At 51.9% G+C, this 14742-nt stretch overlaps 1 protein-coding gene across 1 annotated transcript; it reads left to right on the plus strand.

Annotated features, from left to right (window-relative positions):
* Positions 1-6099: 6099 nt before the first annotated feature.
* Positions 6100-13323, plus strand: LOC119445985 (putative nuclease HARBI1). The gene is made up of 2 exons (XM_037710289.1): positions 6100-6642; positions 13189-13323. Exons 1-2 carry the CDS (start codon positions 6100-6102, stop codon positions 13321-13323), a joined length of 678 nt encoding a protein of 225 aa, XP_037566217.1.
* The last annotated feature ends 1419 nt before the right edge of the window (positions 13324-14742 follow it).

Here is a 14742-nt window from a genome sequence, read left to right on the forward strand (position 1 = left end):
AAAGTTCACTGCTTGTATACACAAAACCTCGCAATAAGATATTTAAAAATACGTATCAGTCTCCAATAAATCTACGTATTTAAGCCAACGTCAGTGTATATAATGCGTCAAATAAGACAAATAAACATGTTGCTCAGTCACAGATAGTAACTTTGAGCACAGAAATACAGATGATCTAGGCAAGAACATAACTATGATCCCAGAAATCGTGTTATGTACTTGGGCCATGCAGCAGTCGCGACATCGCCATGTGGGTAGAATAATAGAGGAATAATGCATAAATCAGTACGGAAATGTGTAATTTAACTGCCTGCACAACGTCAACAATTATTCTGCACCCAAAATTAAAGGAGGGTATTCCTTCGTTTCAAAAAAGAAATAAAAGCAGGTAGCTGAAAATGAAAGAAAAGGACAAACCAAGGCCACAGATGATGCGGTAAGTTGAACTACCCAATATCCGAGTGTCTTTTTGGCGAACGCCGCGTGGGCCGGGCTTTCATTGAGCAAGGTCGGTCAAAACTGGTTATTGGTTTTCTCGTAATTTTTGTATTCGCGTGATAATTGTGATCATGATGCCAACTGCTAGAATAAACGGCGAAAATTTCTGCGGTTCTAAAAGCTAATGAGCGGTCATACGTTTTCATAATTAAGAACTTATGAACCTGAAGGAACAGTGCTCTTTACTTGCATTGATTTTTGCTGCTTCGCTATCTAAAGGACAAACTTCTCTCGGCGGGAAAGTTGAGCGAAGCGGTCAACGAGTTCGGACACGTTGATGCCGACGTCTCTGTGGGTGTATAGAAGCGCCAGCCTAACCATGCGTTCCGCAGACATTGTAGAGCGCAAGTAGTTTTTAGTAAACTCTTGCTAAAAAAATATTCTCTCTGCGCTGGCAGTGGTCATTGGAAGGGTGACTAGAAGCTGCAGCAGTATTTACGCATTTACATAGAACCTGCTGTCGCAATGAGAGATGGGCATCTCTTCCGGTGCTAAAACCTAAAACACTCCCTTGATGTCGTTGGCATACTTGTTTAGGTACCTTGCAGAAACAGTAGGCCGTTCGATTCCAGCGATGTCCGTCGTTTCGTCAGGAAGTATGGAGAAGCAGCCTGCTTTTGAATCTAGGCTTTCTTTGATAATGTCACCACAAATTTCTATTATTTGGTTTTGTGCGTCTGGGCTTAAATACGAGGCATTGCTGGGGCAACCTTCCAAATGGTTCTTCAGATATGTATCTCCACAATCAGCTCGCATGCAAAGAAGCACTCTGAAAATGCCTACATTTTCAGCAGGGGCATTGCTTAAATCCATAGGGCCCCTGTCCCTGTGGCCACGGAGAGCCAAACCTTGTCGCCCACAAAAAAAAATCTCAATAATAGGCCGTTTACTTTCTTCTGTTTTCTCATATTTTACTTTGCCTGCCCTGGTCCAGCTGATCAATCACATTGGGCACGCTTCCTGAAAATGTTTCGAGAAAAGTATCAGCTGCTAGCTGACAGTCCCGGTGATATTTAGTATTTTCGTGTGTGTGGAAGATTGCGAGCGCGTGCTTCCATTTCTGGAACGGCTTGGACAGGAGGGCTCTAGTGCGTGCATTTTGGCACAAGTTTATAAGAACATTAACCTGATAAAGTTCTAGAATTGAAAATCTTTTAAAGCATGCCTTTGGAAATGTCAGCGCACCTTTCGCGTCAAATGTTTATGAGAACTTTACACCCATAAAGTTTCGTAATTGAAATCCATGCGCTCCGTATATTCCGCGGCCCCTGCGAGATGCCGCAACGCGCCCGCTCGCTATCGAAAAGCCGTTGAAAGTGTGTGCTTGGATGGGGCTCCTTGCGTTACGTGACTCCAGGTGCAAGGGCATTGTCAGGAAATCTAGCCCGAGTTCGCAATGTTCGTGCCTGAAATGTCTTTTCAAGCGTGAAAAAGACGTTGTAGACAAAATCCAGAATGATTGCCGGCGTCGGTGGTAGTTTTGGTCGGCGGTGCATGCCAGCAGGAAAACATTTCGGGGGGGCGGGGGGCTGAAGCCCCATCAGCCCCCCCCCCCCCCCTGGCTACGCGCCTGGGGCCCCGGGGGTGCCGTCTACGTGAAGCAGAGGCCAAAGGAGTGTGTTGCCTCTGCCGAGGGGCCATAAAGGTCCAAACACCCGGCTTCGGCTCAACTCCCAGGATCCCTTTTCCCCGGACACGGCTAAGCCGCGCACGGCTACACGCGGGAGGGTCCAACCCTCGTGCGCTCGGGTACGTGGTGGCGCAACTCACCAAACGCCTGCTTACGCAGATGCCCCTGCGGGGGGGGGGGGGGAGTGTTATTGGAGAAACAGTTATCCATAGGTCGCTGATTCGAATCCGGCTCGACGGACTTTTAACAGCGAGCTGTTTAAGCCAGCCGTAATTTGTGGTGCCTGCCAAGAAACTGCCGCGCCGTAGCCATGGCCACCCGCAGGAGGAGGCGGAGAAATGCAGTCTCCTCCTCGCCAGCTCTCTGCCTTCCGGACCCCCGGCTCTCTTCTGTCCGCGGCGCGCTGAGCCAGGAGAAAAAGAAAAGCGAAAGCTTGCTCTAGGCCGCGCAAAGCTCAAGACACAGCAAATCTGGCCGATTGATATCGAGTGGCTAGCCTCCAACGTTTTAGGCGTCGGTAAGCAGCTTCGTTCTTGGCACTGTGTCAACCTTTACTGCCTGCGTTTGTGGCATGCCGGGAGCGCTGTAGCTCGTAGGCGCCAACGCGTCGAGCGCTCGTCATGCGAAATCTCGCGAAAGGGAAAGTCCCTCCGAAAATGATCGCCCGAGAATGTCTTCCTACACTGTAAACGAAAATACCCCCACATGGGAATTTTAACAAGGTGATGTTCCCTATATACTCCCATCCTTGAATATTTATTCCGATGTATGGGAGCAATACAGCGGCATTCCCTCGTTTCACTCCGCTCGCTACCTGCCGGAGGATAAGGGTGGACATGACGTGATTTTATTCCGCCTTCAAAATTTTGTTCTCCCTGGGAACTCCGCACAGGGAGTTTTAAGAAACTCCCCCGCCGGAACAGGTTGGTCACGTGGTGCTTCCCATAAGGCTGTGCGCCGCGCCAGCGACCGGCCGCGGTCGGCGGAGTCGACTGTCGGCGGTGCTCATGGCTGATGGATTGTTTCATCTGCGAAGTGTCGTTCCGTGCCAGCGTTTCGCCGATTTTTTCTTATACTTCCTTCCAGAAAGTGTTATAGGCGTGCCTGAAGCTCACTGTATATCATCTTCATGTGCGTTAGCTGTGATCACGCTGCTGACAACGATGAATGCAAGAGCAACGATTTCAAGTGCCGCAAAAAGGCTTAGTTGTGACCACGAAGCTACCGGTTGACTCGTGATGTCGGCTCGGGTTTCTGGCTGTGCTTCCGTATTTCGTGACCTTGACTTGTGTTCCTCAGTGTGTTCAATACCATTTTTATGTCCTTTTGAGTATATTCTGACAACGTCCGGTGTAAAGTGCCACGTAGCAATGGCAACAGCAGCAGTTCGAGCGACAACGTCCGTGATAGCCGCACATGAATGCCATATTCCGACTTCGTCACGGTGCTGTGCTGCCAGTAAGTTAGACCGTGGTCCAAGCAACTCTTTTATGAATCTGTGTACGGATATCCTCGCCCAAGAAATACGGTAGGACGTAAGTACGTACTGTGAATAAAGCTTCTTACTGAGCGATGTGAATTGAATTGTTATCGCGCAGTTCTGTTTTGATCACGTCGTTGCTTCGGATATTGCATTAACATCATGCTCCATCCAACATACTGATTTAGGAGCATACCTGCTGGCTCCGAGCGTGAGGATTCGTTTGCCAGATCAGCGATATAGCTCCGTTTCACTGCCGAGAGACATTGCTTGGACGCGGAGCAAGTAGTGCGGTCAAAAAAAATGTATGACTACGCAATTTTCGGTGTTACGTAGGCTGCTACGGGTCATGCTCAGATGTAATAAATTGTTGTCCCGCCACAATTCTTTCGCACGAAGCTAATTTTGTCATGAAGCACGCGCACGTACATTTTTCTTGCGTACTGTAACTAACGCACTACTTTTCGGCCGCGGACGCCGGCAGTGTGCAAAGTCGCTTCAGCGCTTACGGAAGGGCATTCTAATTTTGAAAAATTATGCCATGAATGTTGCTTTTCAATATTCTAAGTTAACAGTTCCGCGTGGATTTAGGTTTCATGTTACTTTCAGAGAGGCCGATCTCATATGTGCGAGCCTGTGAGTCGTAATTCTGAAAACACTACAGCTGCTCGCTAGGCCATTTCGAGGCCCACATTATCGTGGCTATATATACTGGCAGGGTTCCTTCTTGTTGTCTGTCGAGTGGCTGGTGGATGTCTTTCACAGCTCTTCATCAGGTGTTTCTCAAATGTTTATGTGTTTATGTATTGCGTGGTCTGTCTGGTCTCGTTCACTTGTTTCGCAGAATTTGGCTTATTCTTGTGCGTATATTTCCGAATTTGACCCGAAGCCTCCACATGAAAATTTTCCACGCAAATTGACGTGTCTTTTTTTATACTCCCGGTGCACCTCGAAAAACTCCGTCCAGCTCGAAGTAAAAAATGAAAATGACAGAAAAAACAAAACTCCGAAGGCACCACGCAAAAATTCCGCCCGCACGGAGTAAAAATTATACTCCGATCATTCGGAGCATAATAAACTCCCAACCGGGGGGTCGCTAGAGGACAAGCATTATACTCCCACCTGAGAGTTATTTCCGTTTACAGTGTACACTCGGCCACAAAATATTGCGGGGGGCGCGAGCGCGTGGCGAAGCGCTCCTCCTCTCCTTCTAGCGGCGCACCCCTGGTGTCGAGACCGACGCTTGCGCGCATGCGCGTCCTTCCGTGACTGCAAGCGTGCATGTTTCCGCGCTTGTTCCTTGCGCGCCGGCAATATCCGAGTGTATAGCCGCGAGGTGCACCTTTTGCGATTGGCTCTGTGGTGACTTCGACAGCCCGCACTGCTGCGGCCGTTTTTTGTCGGAACACGAGCACAGATATATCTCGCCAGGTCGCAAACGCAACAAGTCATTTCTTTTTTTCTACGATGAGCCTTTACGTGGCCAATATTCGTTGTTTTTTTAAAGAACGGGACGTTCTCCCGCAGAACAGCGTGGCAGAGTAATGAACCTAGTATACGGGCTGGCAAAGACTGCGCTGGCTTCTCGCCTATGCCTTTAGATGACACGCGACTAAAAAAAAATGGTGATTCCTGTCGTGTTTCGACAAAAAGCGGCCGCACCCGCGCGGGCTGTCGAAGTCGCCACAGCGCACCTCGCGGCTACACAAAGGGAATTTATTTACACAGTACCTTGTTACACGTTACTTAGTGTACCTCGCGGCTACACTCGGATATCGCCGGCGCGTAAGATACAAGCGCGGAAACATGCACGCTTGCTGTCACGGAAGGACGCCCATGCGCGCAAGCGTCGGTCTCGACACCAGGGGTGCGCCGCTAGGAGGAGAGGAGGAGCGCTTCGCCACGCGCTCGCGCCCCCCGCAATATTTTGTGGCCGAGTGTACATGCGTAGTTAAGTTAAACCAAGACCTAGCAGTAGCAGCCAGTAAGCTTCGCTGTGCGTCAGCTTTGCGCAAAAGAGTGCAAACTTGCGTGAATTTTTATTTCTAATCATGGCTTACTTCTTATCACCAGCACTGTTGATTACTTTCCGCTCTTTATTTTTGGGTGGTATTGACCAGGACACATTTTCTACGGAGCGTCAGGCCTGATATGCCTCATGCGTGCCATTAATGAATGCACGAAATGCGATCGGAAGGTGTCGCCCATCATCTCCGTCGATAGCTCAGTTGGTAGAGCGGTGGACTGTAGGGGCGCTATAACGTAAAATGATTCCAAACTGTTCTAATTCCAAATCCACGATCGCCGCTCACTGATTGGCTCATAATTCCCAGGCCGCGTCCACCTCGCCGGTGCGTCAAGCGACGTCACGAAACCGCAAAACTGACACGTCATAGTGACGTTTACGCACTACTTATGCTAAATTATGCCAATCAAAACAGGAAACATCGCGGAATCACCGGCGAGTGACCCGTTCGGTTTCGAATAAAAAATGGCGGCGTTCTTGCTGGTGCTGGCGGCGGCGGCTCGTCAGCTCGGGCGGAGGCGCGGAAGGAGGGAGGCCGAGGGCGCGTTTGACATTCCAGACGACGTGTTTCGGCAGCACTTTCGTCTGAGGAAGGAAACTGTGCGGTGGCTGTGCTACGAAGTGGCGGAGGAGCTCGGAGGCGTGCGATCAACAGCGCTGACGGTGGAGCGACAAGTGTTGTGCGCGTTGCGTTTCTTCGCGACGGGCAGCTTTCAGGGGTCCGTTGGGAGCGAGGAGACGATTGGCGTGACGCAGCCTGCGGTCAGCAAGTGCGTGCGACGCGTAGCGGAAGCAATCGTCCACGCCGGGACCCGCAACAAGTGGGCCCACTACCCAAGGACGTCGGAGGAAAAGGCGGCCGTGAAAGAAGGGTTCCTTCGACGCGGCGGCATTCCCGGCGTCATCGGCTGCGTGGACGGCAGCCTTATTGCCATCATCGCACCGAAGGGCGACAACAAGGCGGCATACATGTGCCGCAAAGGCTTCTATGCCCTTAACAGCATATTCGTAAGTATTGACACGTATACATGTTTATCTTTCACCGGTGGCCGCTTTTCCCCCGGCTAAACGTTATCGCTCGGCGCAGGACGCGCCTGTGTCGGAGGTTTCTAGAACGTTATCGATGCTTCTTTACGTTGCCTGTTTTCACTGACGCTTATTTGATACTGATTGTGTGACCGACGCGAATCGCCTAGAACTTTCTGGAAGACACGCGGGCATCAGGGATTAATCTAGAACCTGAAGACTCAGGTATAAAAGCCGACGCGTTTCGCCGCTGATCAGATTTTCGACGATCGCCGACTGTGTTCGCCGCTATCGTTGTGCTTTGAGTGTAGCTTGCTTTTGTGGGCACAGGTTCGCCCAATAAACCAGTTTCGTCATACACAGTTTTACGACTGTTTACTTCGGCGTCACAACTACGTGACATCTGGTGGAGGTGCTAGTTCGTTCATGCACCGAACGCCCCCGCAAAGCCGCGATCCAAGCCCGAAGCCAGAGGACAACGCCAACGTCGCCAAGGACCAGCGAGCTAGCCGTAGGCAGCAAGGACTTCTGCCGGACCACGGACTTCTTCCCGAAAAGGCCACAGCAATCAAGGCCAAGTCAACGACAAGAATGGCAGCACCAGCGTCCCCCATCCTGCTGCAACAACCTCGGGAGCCACCGACCTTTCGTGGATCATCGGCTGAAGACCCTGAAACCTGGCTGGAGACATATGAGAGGACCGCGACGTTCAACAAATGGAGCGACGACGACAAGCTGCGCCATGTTTATTTTTCATTGGATGACGCTGTTCAGACTGGTTTTAGACCAGAGAGACCACCCTGGTGACGTGGGACTTATTTCGTCAGAACTTCGTGAGGACCTTCACGAATGTCGTGCGAAAGGAAAGGGCCGAAGTTTTATTAGAAACCAGAGTGCAATTGCCGAACGAGAACATCGCGATGTTCACGGAGGTGATGACTCGCCTCTTCCGCCACGCCGACCCCAATATGTCTGACGAAAAGAAAGTTCGGTTCTTGATGCGGGGCGTCAAAGAGCATCTATTCACCGGATTGATGCGCAACCCGCCCAAGACTGTGGCAGAATTTGTTTCGGAGGCCACAACGATCGACAAGACGCTTGAAATGCGAGCCAGGCAATACAACCGCCGTGCACTGACAACTTGACTACGCCGAAGCTCAAGCGCTAGGCGCAGCCGACCTGCTCGAGACGATCAGAGCGGTTGTACGGGAAGAGCTGCAGAAATTATTCCCAAGGTCGCAGCCTCAGGTGACTTCGATCGCTGACATAGTTAAAGATGAGATTCAGCGGTGACTGGAAGTGCCAAAAGTTCCGGCATCGCCTCAACCACAGCCGCAAGCGTTGACCTACGCCGCCGTCGCCCGTCGTCAAGGCCCCCCTCCGCGCTCGCGCCAGGGCCCCGTAACGCCGCAGCTCCGTCGTCCACCGCCGCCACCGCCAGCACGCCCGCCCGTCGCCCAGCGCAGCTACCAGAGGAAGACGGACATTTGGCGCGCCCCCGACCACCGCCCGCTCTGCTATCACTGCGGGGAAGCCGGCCATGTCTACCGCCGATGCCCATACCGAGAGATGGGCCTACGAGGGTTCGCCGTCAACGCGCCACGTCCACAGCTTGGCGAGCGACCACGCGACATCGCTGACTACCTCGCCGGAGCCCAGTGGCAACCACGACGACCCTCACGCTCGCCGTCACCAGGACGTTACCTGTCGCCGCAGCGCCGACCATACACTGGCCCAGCCCGGCGCCGGTCCGTGAGCCCCTATCCGGGAAACTAAAGACAGCAACCGATGGAGGTGCGGTTGCTGTACGACGCAATTCCGAAGATCCTCAGCCGCCGACGAAGAAGATTCGCGAATCTTCACGACGAATTATCAGCACGCCGCCTGGCAAGAGCGTTGACGACAACACTTCGCCGCCGAAAGATGACCTGCTGGCGCGATGTAGCAGCAGCGGAGCAAGCCGACGCAGCCGTGATCCGACGCCACGACTTAACCGCAACGCCAGACGACGGTCTGCCGAATTAGACGTGCTAATCGATGGTCATAACGTCACCGCTCTCGTCGACACTGGAGCCGACTATTCCGTCTTCAGTGGCCCGTTCGCCGCCAAGTTGAAGAAGGTGAAAACAGCCTGGCAAGGACCCGATATCCGGACAGCTGGAGGCCACCTAATAACGCCGACTGGAATCTGCACAGCGCGAGTCACGGTAAACAACCGCACTTACCCGGCGAGCTTTGTAATCCTGCAGCACTGCTCCAGGGATGTCATCCTAGGCGTGGACTTTCTAAATCAACACGGTGCAGTCATCGACCTAAGGTCCAAGTCGATAACGCTTTCAACGCACAACGCGATACCACCAGATACAAGCATAAGTTACCGTGCCTTGAATGTGCTTGAAGAACAAGTCACCGTTCCGCCACGCTCCAGCGTAATGATTTCCGTCGGTACCGAAGTGCCTGTAGACATGGAAGGCGTCATCGAGGGCGATCATCACTTACTGCTCGACCGTGAAATTTGCGTTGCTAGAGGCATAGCTGAGCTACGTGCAGGGAAAGCAAGGGTGATTGAGGCTCACGAACTTCAGCCCCGAATATAAGCACATTAACAAAGGCACCACGGTCGCCTACATCGATGAAATAGTACAAGCCAGCAGTGTTTTTGCCTTCACGGATTCCAGTGCACCTGCAACGACGACTATAGCACCTGAACCAACTTTCGACGTCAATCAGAACCTTCCCAGGCAAAAGAAAGAACAACTAAAAGCTCTGCTCCTGCAATACAAGGATTGCTTCTCGTCTTCGTCAAAAGTTCGACAAACCCCTGTCGCCAAGCACCGCATCATAACCGACGAAAATGTCCGCCCACTCCGTCAGAGCCCGTACCGAGTTTCGGCGCGCGAACGCGAGGCCATAAGGCAACAAGTCGACGAAATGCTACGCGACGACATCATCCAGCCGTCCACGAGTCCGTGGGCGTCCCCCGTGGTGTTAGTGAAGAAGAAGGATGGAACCCTACGTTTCTGCGTCGATTATCGTCGCCTCAACAAGATCACGAAGAAGGACGTATACCCCCTCCCACGGATTGACGACGCCTTGGATCGACTCTACAACGCAAAGTATTTTTCGTCGATGGATCTCAAAACCGGCTACTGGCAAATCGAAGTCGACGAGAGGGACCGGGAGAAGACTGCCTTTATAACACCAGACGGACTGTTCGAGTTCAAGGTCATGCCGTTTGGTCTTTGCTCGGCACCTGCGACTTTCCAACGCGTCATAGATACACTACTGGCAGCCCTGAAGTGGCAGACTTGCCTCGTCTATTTGGACGACGTTGTTGTGTTTGCCTCAAGCTTCGAAGAACACCTGCGGCGCCTCGAAACAGTTCTTCAAGCAATCAAAACCTCCGGACTCACGTTAAAGCCAGAAAAGTGCCGCTTCGCATATGAGGAGCTCTTGTTTTTGGGCCACGTAATCAACTAGTCTGGAGTGCGCCCCGACCCTCAGAAAACTGCGGCCATCTCCAACTTTCCTCCGCCCGCTGACAAGAAGGCAGTGCGTAGATTTCTTGGACTGTGCGCCTATTACAGGCGCTTCGTCAAGAATTTTTCACGGATCGCTGAGCCACTGACGTATCTCACAAAGGCCGACGTCGAGTTCAAGTGGGAGACACCGCAAGTCGAAGCATTTGAAGAACTGAAGCGACGCCTGCAATCGCCGCCAATACTTGCGCATTTCGACGAAAACGCCGATACCGAAGTCCAGACCGACGCAAGCAGCGTAGGACTCGGCGCTGTTCTTGTGCAGAGGACTGACGGACTAGAAAGGGTTGTAAGTTACGCTAGCCGGTCGCTATCGAAGGCGGAAGCAAATTATTCCACAACAGAAAAGGAGTGCCTCGCCATCATCTGGGCTACATCAATGTTTCGCCCCTACCTCTATGGCAGGCCCTTTAAAGTTGTGAGCGACCACCACGCCTTGTGTTGGCTAGCTAACTTGAAGGATCCTTCAGGTCGCCTCGCACGATAGAGTCTGAGACTTCAAGCATTCGACATCACCGTCGTTTACAAGTCCGGGCGAAAGCACTCGCTATCGACCTAAGGTCCAAGGTCGCCGACTGCTTGTCTCGCGCCCCCGTCGAACCGCCACCACAGGACGACCCGGATGACGACGCTTTCTTGGGACCCATCAGTGCCGACGAATTCGCAGAACAACAGCGAGCCGACCCGGAACTAAGGAGCCTTGTAGACTACCTGGAAGGCAAGACCGTCATTCGGCAAGACCGAAGGCAAGAACGCCGACTGCTTGTCTCGCGCCCCCGTCGAACCGCCACCACAGGACGACCCGGATGACGACGCTTTCTTGGGACCCATCAGTGCCGACGAATTCGCCGAACAACAGCGAGCCGACCCGGAACTAAGGAGCCTTGTAGACTACCTGGAAGGCAAGACCGTCATTGTGCCGAAGGTGTTCAGGCGGGGATTGGCGTCGTTTTTCTTGCAAAACGACATTCTTCTAAAGAAGAACTTCTCGCCTCTCCGAGCCAACTACCTCCTCGTGGTACCCTCAGCATTGCGTCCAGAGGTTCTGCAAGCCCTCCATGACGACCTAACGGCTGGTCACCTCGGTTTTTCCCGCACGCTCGCGAGGATACAAGAAAAATACTACTGGCCTCGCCTCTCTGCCGACGTCGCCCATTACGTAAGGACATGCCGAGACTGTCAGCGACGCAAAACACCGCCGACAAGGCCAGCCGGACTTCTACAGCCGATCGAGCCACCTCGCCGACCGTTCCAGCAGATCGGGATGGACTTACTGGGGCCTTTTCCGACGTCCACGTCCGGGAATAAATGGATCGTCGTAGCTACGGACTACCTCACCCGCTACGCCGAAACAAAAGCCTTGCCCAGAGGCAGTGCCGCCGAGGTAGCCCGATTCTTCGTTGAGAACATCCTCCTGCGTCACGGTGCCCCAGAAGTCCTCATCACCGACAGAGGTACGGCCTTCACGGCTGAACTAACTCAAGCCATCCTGCGCTACAGCCAGACAAGCCATCGCCGGACCACCGCCTACCACCCGCAGACGAATGGCCTCACCGAGCGCCTAAATAAGACCATCGCCGACATGCTGGCAATGTACGTCGACGTCGAACACAAGACGTGGGATGCCATCCTTCCGTACGTGACCTTCGCATACAACACGGCCATGCAAGAAACGACGCACATGGCGCCGTTCAACCTGGTCTACGGAAGGAACCCGGCAACGACGCTTGACGCCATGCTACCGGACGTCACTGACGAAGAAAATCTCGACGTTGCCACCTATTTGTAGCGTGCCAAAGAAGGTCGACAGCTCGCCCGCTTGCGCATCAAGAACCAGCAGAGGACCGACAGCCGACACTATAATCTTCGACGACGCAACGTCGAGTACCAGCCCGGCGACCGTGTTTGGGTCTGGACTCCGATACGCCGGCGAGGACTTAGCAAGAAACTGCTACGATGCTATTTCGGACCCTACAAGATTATCCGACGGATTGGCGCACTAGACTATGAGGTCGTGCCAGACGGCATTTCCCAATCACAGCGGCGCCGCGCAGGACCCGAAGTCATCCATGTGGTGCGTCTTAAGCCTTTCTACGCCCGCTGACGAACTTGGGTACTTTGTTACTTTATTTTTTTCTTTATTACGCGTGGTTTTGTTTTCGCTTTCACATTTGTTTGTAGCATCGGGACGATGCTTTTTAAGGCGGCGGTCCCACTCCGGCGGCACGAGCCCCCTGTTTTCAGTACTTTTGGAGCAACCGTGGCGGCTCTTCTACTTAAGATATGAAGTTGTCGTATAAGCCATAAAAAGCTTAATTCTTGTAGATTCCAACTATACATAATACAAAGAAATTGATTGGTGTGATTTAGAAATAAATGTTCAAGAACAAGCATGAGAAACATGGTTTTTGCGAACTGTGTCTCAGTTGTGACCATATTTAGAAGAAACTACCGCACTTACTGCATTGCGGCTTGCTCTGTAGCCTTAGGACATATTTATCTAGTTCCTAGACGTAGCAAATTAATTTTTAATTTTTACTTTTTGGATAATTTGCTTTTGAAAATTGCCAAATATTGCAATCTTCTGTTGTAAACAGCCCGGCAACTACATGCTGAAGAAAGCTAAATTTTGGATAAAGTAGAGCTCAAGGAATTTCCATTTAGGACACAAAATTTCATTTGTGTAACTTTATTAGCTTTCCTAATAATGCGGCTGAAAAGAAGCAATATTTAGAATTCTGGTTTTATTTTTGCCCAGTTTTGCGGGAAGGTAATAAAGCTGCGAAGCTGCGCTTTAAAACTAATCAAGTTACATGAATGAAATTTTGTGTCCTAAATGTAAATTCCTTGAACTCTACTGTATCCAAAATTTAGCTTCCTTGAGCATGTAGTTGCCGGGCTGTTTACAACAGAAGATTGCAATATTTGGCAATTTTCAAAAGCAAATTATCCAAAAAGTAAAAATTAAAAATTAATTTGCTACGTCTAGGAACTGGTCGAAGCTGCTGAGCAAGTGACTGGGCCGGCACGGGTCGAGACGGAAGCTGTCCCTGCACAGAAAGGTGCTAGTGGAGGCGAAAGCGATGACGACGAATCAGCAATGCAACAGAGCGAGGCTGCCTAACGGCGGGGACCGGACTGCTAGTCTCGGTGCCACCTTCAAGCGCCCCCGAGACGACGCCGGAGAGAAGGACAATGCAGCATCCAACACCGGGGACGGGCCGCCGGCGAAAGCACCTTTTGGGAGAAGTTAGGGTTTCAAACCCAAACCGAATGTTCCGCCCGAGAAAAGGCCTGGGGACAAAGCGCAGCAGACCACCAACAACGCCGGGAAGCCGGGCGGTTCCGGAGGCGGCTAGCCGAGGGCTAGTCGTGAAAGTTAAGCACCATGCTCCGGACCTACCTCATTCTTTGGTACAGCATGGCTCCTGATCCGTCACTGAGTATTGCCACACTAAACGTGAGAGGCTTGGCGGCTAGCCGTAGGCAAAGTCGAGTCCTACGGTTGGTCACTGACCACGACATAGACGTTTTAGCTGTCCAGGAGCCGAAAGTAGACGGGGAGGAGGAGACCGGGAGCATGGTGCGGCGTTTCACGACTAGATATTATGCAGTCGTGAGCCACGTGGTAGGGACGTTCGCTGGATGTGTCCTGTTTGTTAAGAAGTTACCCGACCTTGTGGTTCAAAGTGTGTTTTCATGTCAATCGGGAAGGATTGTTATTTGTGATTTTGTTTTTTGTGAAGTTGAATTCCGAGTTATATGCATATATGCGCCAAATGGTGTAGAAGAACGTGGTTTATTTTTTCGAACCTTTTTCAGTATATTAGCAGTGAAAAGTGCATACTTTTGTTGGGGGATTTCAAATGTGTTTTGAGTGTTCGGGATAGATCCAATAATGCTGGTATCCGCGATAAAAGCAGTCATATATTGTCTAAGCTGATTAGTGAAAGTGAACTAGGCGATGTATGTGAGTGTCTGGAGCGGGAGCGAGAAGTGATGTATACGCGATTTCAAGGCAGCAGACATGCGCGGTTAGACCGCTTGTACAGTACTCACGGATTGAAATAGGACATTTGGAGCGCGTGGCCGCTGGTACATGCAGCGCCGCCCGTGGGTGCTGATGGAACCAAGGTGTTGCATTGTGGTATAGCGCGAGGGGGAGAGCATCTACGGTGCAGAATTGCTCCTTCCGGTCGCCAACGAGCCGTCCTGTAGTTCACCACACTGCCAGCGTGGCGTGACGTGCCAGCAAGGCACGTCTTGTGTTCGCCATATATACTACCTGTGGCTCGAATTCTGCTCACATCAGTACGACCGACAATGTCGGGAGTTATCATTTCGAGGCTTTACTTGTAGGCCACAGGTGTTCGGTGTTCGCACAAAGTAAACTTTCCGTTCATTTGTGCAGATGTTATCATGTCTACGAACGCACGTAAGGCGCAATCTCGTAGCTGAATCCTGTGTCTTACTTGCACAGCATGCGTGCCGCATAGCGAAAGGGCGTGTAACGAGAGCGTCGTGTGCTCGCGCAGGCGCGCAA

The sequence above is a fragment of the Dermacentor silvarum genome, chromosome 1 (genome assembly GCF_013339745.2).
Source record: "Dermacentor silvarum isolate Dsil-2018 chromosome 1, BIME_Dsil_1.4, whole genome shotgun sequence".
NCBI lineage: Eukaryota > Metazoa > Arthropoda > Arachnida > Ixodida > Ixodidae > Dermacentor > Dermacentor silvarum.